A 9,503-nucleotide genomic window follows, 5' to 3' on the forward strand; every position below is an offset into this window, starting at 1 on the left:
CTGACGTCTATAGATTTAGTCTTGGTTTATCATGAACCATCTGAAGCATTCATAACCCTCTTTTTTTTAAAATTTTTTACAGATGTTTTAATGAAACAATTTTAGACAAAAGGACCGACGAGTTTCCAACGTCTGAGAAATTAAGGCAAAAAAAAGATGTAACTTTTTTTTTCTCTCTCTCTCTATAGAAAACGAAATTTTAAATCATGAAAATAATAAAAAAAAATATAGTAGCTTAATATCAAAGGAAGACAACCCGTTTCATTTGTTTGTTTTTTCTCCTCTTCTATTAAAAAAAACTGTCATGATCTGAAAACCAACCTGCACATTCACATGGATTTCTGTCCGTTTGTTCCTTTTTAAGTTCCTTTTTTTTGTCTGGTCTTTTTAAAAAATATTTTTTAATATGTTTTTCACTTTGTTATTTTTTTCGAAGGATGACTCCAGTTTCCTGCTGGCCCGCTCAATAAACTCAATGTCCCATATTGCACCTCTCCATCTTCTGAGACGTTATCTGCATGTCAATCACAATCTCAACCTCTCTCTCTTCTCTCTTCTCTCTCGTCTCTCTCTTCTCTCTCTCTCTCTCTCTCGTCTCTCTCTTCTTCTCTCTCTCTCTCTCTCGTCTCTCTCTTCTCTCTCTCTCGTCTCTCTCATCTCTCTCTTCTCTCTCTCTCTCGTCTCGTCTCTCTCTTCACTCTCTCTCTCTCATCTCTCTCTCTCATCTCTCTCTCTCTCGTCTCTCTCGTCTTCTCTCTCTTCTCTCTCTCTCTCGCTCTCTCTTCTCTCTCTCTCTCCTCTCTCGTCTCTCTCTCCTCTCTCTCTCGTCTCTCTCTTCTTCTCTCTCTCTCTCGTCTCTCTCGTCTTCTCTCTCTTCTCTCTCTCTCTCGTCTCTCTCTTCTCTCTCTCTCTCATCTATCTCTCATCTCTCTCTCTCTCATCTCTCTCTTCTTCTCTCTCTCTCTCGTCTCTCTCGTCTTCTCTCTCTTCTCTCTCTCTCTCGCTCTCTCTTCTCTCTCTCTCTCTTCTCTCTCTTCTCTCTCTCTCTCTCGCTCTCTCTTCTCTCTCTCTCTCTCTTCTCTCTCGTCTCTCTCTCTCTCTCGACAGATAAAACAAAGTCTTTTTTGATGCCTGTGCAAAGATAAAACGATCTCTCTTTGTCCTCCTTTTTTGTCATCCAGTATTTTTCCTCCCTCCATCCCTCCAGTGTTTCAGTGCAGCCGCTGTCTCAAGGCAATGCAGTTACCGGAAACACATCGCTCGGCATCCTCCTGTTATCTGAGAAAGAGAAAGAAAATATTTGTAATCCTGAGACCTAGGTCTCTTTTACAGATGAGCAATGAATACACATCAATATACACTATACACATCAATATACACATCAATATACACTATACACATCAATATACACATCAATATACACTATATACATCAATATACACATCAATATACACATCAATATACACTATACACATCAATATACACATCAATATACACTATACACATCAATATACACATCAATATACACTATACACATCAATATACACTATACACATCAATATACACATCAATATACACTATACACATCAATATACACATCAATATACACTATACACATCAATATACACATCAATATACACTATACACATCAATATACACATCAATATACACTATACACATCAATATACACTATATACATCAATATACACATCAATATACACTATACACATCAATATACACATCAATATACACTATACACATCAATATACACTATACACATCAATATACACTATACACATCAATATACACATCAATATACACTATACACATCAATATACACATCAATATACACTATACACATCAATATACACTATACACATCAATATACACTATACACATCAATATACACATCAATATACACTATACACATCAATATACACATCAATATACACTATACACATCAATATACACTATACACATCAATATACACATCAATATACACTATACACATCAATATACACATCAATATACACTATACACATCAATATACACTATACACATCAATATACACATCAATATACACTATATACATCAATATACACATCAATATACACTATATACATCAATATACACATCAATATACACTATACACATCAATATACACTATACACATCAATATACACTATACACATCAATATACACATCAATATACACTTTACACATCAATATACACTATACACATCAATATACACATCAATATACACTATACACATCAATATACACATCAATATACACATCAATATACACATCAATATACACTATACACATCAATATACACATCAATATACACTATACACATCAATATACACTATACACATCAATGTACACATCAATATACAATATACACATCAATATACACTATACACATCAATATACACATCAATATACACATCAATATACACTATACACATCAATATACACTATACACATCAATATACAATATACACATCAATATACACTATACACATCAATATACACATCAATATACACTATACACATCAATATACACATCAATATACACTATACAATATACAATATACACTCAATATACACTATACACATCAATATACACATCAATATACACATCAATATACACAATACACATCAATATACACATCAATATACACATCAATATACACTATACACATCAATATACACATCAATATACACATCAATATACACTATACACATCAATATACACATCAATATACACACAATATACACATCAATATACACATCAATATACACATTAATATACACTATACACATCAATATACACATCAATATACACATCAATATACACATCAATATACACATCAATATACACATCAATATACACATCAATATACACATCAATATACACATCAATATACACATCAATATACACATCAATATACACTATACACATCAATATACACATCAATATACACATCAATATACACTATACACATCAATATACACTATACACATCAATATACACATCAATATACACATCAATATACACATCAATATACACATCAATATACACTATACACATCAATATATACATCAATATACACTATACACATCAATATACACATCAATATACACATCAATATACACTATACACATCAATATACACTATACACATCAATATACACATCAATATACACATCAATATACACTATACACATCAATATACACTATACACATCAATATACACTATACACATCAATATACACATCAATATACATCAATATACAATATACTATACACATCAATATACATATACACATCAATATACACATCAATATACACTATATACATCAATATACACATCAATATACACTATACACATCAATATACACATCAATATACACTATATACATCAATATACACATCAATATACACTATACACATCAATATACACTATACACATCAATATAAACATCAATATACACTTTATACATCAATATACACATCAATATACACTATACACATCAATATACACTATACACATCAATATACACTATACACATCAATATACACTATACACATCAATATACACTATACACATCAATATACACTATACACATCAATATATACTATACACATCAATATACACATCAATATATACTATACACATCAATATACACTATACACATCAATATATACTATACACATCAATATACACATCAATATACACTATACACATCAATATATACTATACACATCAATATACACATCAATATACACTATACACATCAATATACACTATACACATCAATATACACATCAATATACACTATACACATCAATATACACATCAATATACACTATACACATCAATATACACATCAATATACACTATACACATCAATATACACTATACACATCAATATACACTATACACATCAATATACACATCAATATACACATCCATATACACATCAATATACACATCAATATACACATCAATATACACATCAATATACACTATACACATCAATATACACTATACACATCAATATACACATCAATATACACTATACACATCAATATACACATCAATATACACTATACACATCAATATACAGTATACACATCAATATACACTATACACATCAATATACACTATACACATCAATATACACATCAATATACACTATACACATCAATATACACATCAATATACACATCAATATACACTATACACATCAATATACACTATACACATCAATATACACTATACACATCAATATACACATCAATATACACTATACACATCAATACAGAGTAGATAGAGCTCTATAGTGTTTAATTTACAATTCATTTGAGTCGGCAGACGATCTGATCGGAGATCACAGTCGGTGGCTTGGCTGTAGCACATCCAAACTTTAAAGATATTTTATATTGAGGTTCTCACTTCTGAGTATGTAGGCAGGGTGTGTGTGTGTGTGTGTGTGTGTGTGTGTGTGTGTGTGTGTATGTGTGTGTGTGAGTGTGTGTGTGTTTACTTAGTCTGTTGGAAGAAGTAGGCGTGTGAGTGTCAAATCAAATCAAATCAAATCAAATTTTATTTGTCACATACACATGGTTAGCAGATGTTAATGCGAGTGTAGCGAAATGCTTGTGCTTCTAGTTCCGACAATGCAGTAATAACGAGCAAGTAATCTAACTAACAATTCCAAAAAAAACTACTGTCATACACAGTGTAAGGGGATAAAGAATATGTACATAAGGATATATGAATGAGTGATGGTACAGAGCAGCATAGGCAAGATACAGTAGATGATATCGAGTACAGTATATACATATGAGATAAGTATGTAAACCAAGTGGCATAGTTAAAGTGGCTAGTGATACATGTATTACATAAGGATGCAGTCGATGATATAGAGTACAGTATCAACGTATGCATATGAGATGAACAATGTAGGGTAAGTAACATTATATAAGGTAGCATTGTTTAAAGTGGCTAGTGATATATTTACATCATTTCCCATCGATTCCCATGATTAAAGTGGCTGGAGTAGAGTCAGTGTCATTGACAGTGTGTTGGCAGTAGCCACTCAATGTTAGTGGTGGCTGTTTAACAGTCTGATGGCCTTGAGATAGAAGCTGTTTTTCAGTCTCTCGGTCCCAGCTTTGATGCACCTGTACTGACCTCGCCTTCTGGATGGCAGCGGGGTGAACAGGCAGTGGCTCGGGTGGTTGATGTCCTTGATGATCTTTATGGCCTTCCTGTAGCATCGGGTGGTGTAGGTGTCCTGGAGGGCAGGTAGTTTGCCCCGGTGATGCGTGTGTGTGTGTGTGTGTGTGTGTGAGTGTGTGTGTGTGTGTTTACTTAGTCTGTTGGAAGGAGTAGGCACGCACGTGTGTGTGTGTGTGTGTGTGTGTGTGTGTGTGTGTGTGTGTGAGTGAGTGAGTGAGTGTGTGTGTGTGAGTGTGTGTGTGTGTGTGTTTACTTAGTCTGTTGGAAGGAGTAGGCGTGTGTGTGTGCGTGTGAGTGTGTGTGTGTTTACTTAGTCTGTTGGTAGGAGTAGGCAGGTGAGTCGCTGTCCAGGGGTGGCTGTCCGTTGGGGTCCTGTGAGGAGGGGGGTACAGTCTGGGGCGAGTCCTCTGTCACCACTGCCTGATAAGAGAAGGAAGAACCAGGAAAAGACACAGGAAATTAGGTCACAGTTATTATGAGTCAGGAAGAGACTGGTGTTGTGGGTTATGGTGTTGTGTGTTAGGTTGTTGTGGGTTAGGGTGTTGTGGTGGGTTAGGGTGTTGTGGTGGGTTAGGGTGTGGTGGGTTATGATGTGGTGGGTTAGGGTGTTGTGGTGGGTTAGGGTGTGGTGGGTTAGGGTGTTGTGGGTTATGGTGTTGTGGGTTAGGGTGTTGTGGTGGGTTAGGGTGTTGTGGTGGGTTATGGTGTTGTGGGTTAGGGTGTTGTGGGTTAGGGTGTTGTGGGTTATGGTGTTGTGGGTTATGGTGTTGTGGGTTAGGGTGTTGTGGTGGGTTATGGTGTTGTGGGTTAGGGTGTTGTGGGTTAGGGTGTTTTGGGTTATGGTGTTTTGGGTTATGGTGTTGTGGTGGGTTAGGGTGTTGTAGGTTATGGTGTTGTCAGTTAGGGTGTTGTGGGTTAGGGTGTTGTGGGTTATGGTGTTGTGGGTTAGGGTGTTGTGGGTTATGATGTTGTAGGTCATGGTGTTGTGGGTTAGGGTGTTGTGGGTTATGGTGTTGTGGTGGGTTATGGTGTTGTGGGTTAGGGTGTTGTGGGTTAGGGTGTTTTGGGTTATGGTGTTGTGGTGGGTTAGGGTGTTGTGGGTTATGGTGTTGTCAGTTAGGGTGTTGTGGGTTAGGGTGTTGTGGGTTATGGTGTTGTGGGTTAGGGTGTTGTGGGTTATGATGTTGTAGGTTAGGGTGTTGTGGGTTAGGGTGTTGTGGGTTAGGGTGTTGTCAGTTAGGGTGTTGTGGGTTAGGGTGTTGTGGGTTATGGTGTTGTGGGTTAGGGTGTTGTGGGTTATGATGTTGTAGGTTATGGTGTTGTGGGTTAGGGTGTTGTAGGTTATGGTGTTGTCAGTTAGGGTGTTGTGGGTTAGGGTGTTGTGGGTTATGGTGTTGTGGGTTAGGGTGTTGTGGGTTACGATGTTGTAGGTTATGGTGTTGTGGGTTAGGGTGTTGTGGGTTAGGGTGTTGTGGCGGGTTATGGTGTTGTGGGTTAGGGTGTTGTGGTGGGTTAGGGTGTTGTGGGTTATGGTGTTGTAGGTTATGGTGTTGTGGGTTAGGGTGTTGTGGGTTAGGTTGTTGTGGTGGGTTATGGTGTTGTGGGTTAGGGTGTTGTGGTGGGTTATGGTGTTGTGGGTTAGGGTGTTGTGGGTTATGGTGTTGTGGGTTAGGGTGTTGTGGGTTATTGTGTTGTGTGTTAGGTTGTGGTGGGTTAGGGTGTTGTGGTGGGTTATGGTGTTGTGGTGGGTTAGGGTGTTGTGGGTTATGATGTTGTAGGTTAGGGTGTTGTGGGTTAGGGTGTTGTGGGTTAGGGTGTTGTGGGTTATGATGTTGTAGGTTAGGGTGTTGTGGGTTAGGGTGTTGTGGTGGGTTATGGTGTTGTGGTGGGTTAGGGTGTTGTGGGTTATGATGTTGTAGGTTAGGGTGTTGTGGGTTAGGGTGTTGTGGGTTAGGGTGTTGTCAGTTAGGGTGTTGTGGGTTAGGGTGTTGTGGGTTATGGTGTTGTGGGTTAGGGTGTTGTGGGTTATGATGTTGTAGGTTATGGTGTTGTGGGTTAGGGTGTTGTGGGTTATGGTGTTGTCAGTTAGGGTGTTGTGGGTTAGGGTGTTGTGGGTTATGGTGTTGTGGGTTAGGGTGTTGTGGGTTATGATGTTGTAGGTTATGGTGTTGTGGGTTAGGGTGTTGTGGGTTATGGTGTTGTCAGTTAGGGTGTTGTGGGTTAGGGTGTTGTGGGTTATGGTGTTGTGGTGGGTTAGGATGTTGTAGGTTATGGTGTTGTCAGTTAGGGTGTTGTGGGTTAGGGTGTTGTGGGTTATAGTGTTGTGGGTTAGGGTGTTGTGGGTTATGATGTTGTAGGTTATGGTGTTGTGGGTTAGGGTGTTGTGGGTTATGGTGTTGTCAGTTAGGGTGTTGTGGGTTAGGGTGTTGTGGCGGGTTATGGTGTTGTGGGTTAGGGTGTTGTGGTGGGTTAGGGTGTTGTGGGTTATGGTGTTGTAGGTTATGGTGTTGTGGGTTAGGGTGTTGTGGGTTAGGGTGTTGTGGTGGGTTATGGTGTTGTGGGTTAGGGTGTTGTGGTGGGTTATGGTGTTGTGGGTTAGGGTGTTGTGGGTTATGGTGTTGTGGGTTAGGGTGTTGTGGGTTATGGTGTTGTGTGTTAGGTTGTGGTGGGTTAGGGTGTTGTGGTGGGTTATGGTGTTTTGGGTTAGGGTGTTGTGGGTTATGATGTTGTAGGTTAGGGTGTTGTGGGTTAGGGTGTTGTCAGTTAGGGTGTTGTGGGTTAGGGTGTTGTGGGTTATGGTGTTGTGGGTTAGGGTGTTGTGGGTTATGATGTTGTAGGTTATGATGTTGTGGGTTAGGGTGTTGTGGGTTATGGTGTTGTCAGTTAGGGTGTTGTGGGTTAGGGTGTTGTGGGTTATGGTGTTGTGGGTTAGGGTGTTGTGGGTTATGATGTTGTAGGTTATGGTGTTGTGGGTTAGGGTGTTGTGGGTTATGGTGTTGTCAGTTAGGGTGTTGTGGGTTAGGGTGTTGGGTTATGGTGTTGTGGGTTGGGGTGTTGTGGGTTATGATGTTGTAGGTTAGGGTGTTGTGGGTTAGGGTGTTGTGGCGGGTTATGGTGTTGTGGGTTAGGGTGTTGTGGGTTAGGGTGTTGTGGCGGGTTATGGTGTTGTGGTTTAGGGTGTTGTGGTGGGTTAGGGTGTTGTGGGTTAGGGTGTTGTGGCGGGTTATGGTGTTGTGGGTTAGGGTGTTGTGGTGGGTTAGGGTGTTGTGGGTTATGATGTTGTAGGTTATGGTGTTGTGGGTTAGGGTGTTGTGGGTTAGGGTGTTGTGGTGGGTTATGGTGTTGTGGGTTAGGGTGTTGTGGTGGGTTATGGTGTTGTGGGTTAGGGTGTTGTGGGTTATGGTGTTGTGGGTTAGGGTGTTGTGGTGGGTTATGGTGTTGTGGTGGGTTAGGGTGTTGTGGTGGGTTAGGGTGTTGTGGTGGGTTATGGTGTTGTGGGTTAGGGTGTTGTGGTGGGTTAGGGTGTGGTGGTGGGTTATGGTGTTGTGGTGGGTTAGGGTGTTGTGGGTTAGGGTGTTTTGGGTTATGGTGTTGTAGGTTAAGGGTTATGGTGTTGTGGGTTATGATGTTGTGGGTTATGGTGTTGTGGGTTATGGTGTTGTGGGTTATGGTGTTGTGGGTTATGGTGTTGTCAGTTAGGGTGTTGTGTGTTATGGTGTTGTAGGTTAAGGGTTATGGTGTTTTAGGTTATGGTGTTGTAGGTTATGGTGTTGTAGGTTAGGGTGTTGTAGGTTAAGGGTTAAGGTGTTTTAGGTTAAGGGTTATGGTGTTGTAGGTTAAGGGTTATGGTGTTTTAGGTTAAGGGTTATGGTGCTGTAGGTTATGGTGTTGTAGGTTATGGTGTTGTAGGTTATGGTGTTGTAGGTTAAGGGTTATGGTGTTGTGGTGGGTTAGGGTGTTGTGGGTTAGGGTGTTTTGGGTTATGGTGTTGTGGTGGGTTAGGGTGTTGTGGGTTAGGGTGTTGTGGTGGGTTAGGGTGTTGTAGGTTAAGGGTTAGGGTTAAATCTGCATGGTAAAGAGTTTAACTTACGTCCACTGTGAGGGCGGAGGCAGGCACTGCAGGGTACTGAGGAATGTAGGCTCCTTGCATTGGAGCAGCTGCTGCACACATGTACTGCTGTTAGAGAGCAGGAAAAACACCTGGATATTAGTCATTTAGCAGACGCTCTCATCCAGAGTCACTTACACT

At 39.6% G+C, this 9,503-nt stretch overlaps 1 protein-coding gene across 1 annotated transcript in view; it reads right to left on the reverse strand.

Moving 5' to 3' along the window:
* Positions 1–1,025: 1,025 nt before the first annotated feature.
* LOC121844149 (RNA-binding motif, single-stranded-interacting protein 3-like) overlaps positions 1,026–9,503 on the reverse strand; it is a 43,242-nt gene continuing 34,764 nt past the window's right edge. The window contains exons 6-8 of the mRNA XM_042314070.1: positions 9,345–9,431; positions 5,565–5,674; positions 1,026–1,278 (exon numbers count right to left, since the gene is read on the reverse strand). Of these exons, the coding sequence (XP_042170004.1) occupies positions 1,275–1,278; positions 5,565–5,674; positions 9,345–9,431 (201 nt within the window). The 3' untranslated portion in view covers positions 1,026–1,274. The remainder of the gene's footprint in view (positions 1,279–5,564; positions 5,675–9,344; positions 9,432–9,503) is intronic.

This window comes from Oncorhynchus tshawytscha, unplaced genomic scaffold (assembly GCF_018296145.1).
Source record: "Oncorhynchus tshawytscha isolate Ot180627B unplaced genomic scaffold, Otsh_v2.0 Un_contig_12236_pilon_pilon, whole genome shotgun sequence".
Classification (NCBI taxonomy): domain Eukaryota; kingdom Metazoa; phylum Chordata; class Actinopteri; order Salmoniformes; family Salmonidae; genus Oncorhynchus; species Oncorhynchus tshawytscha.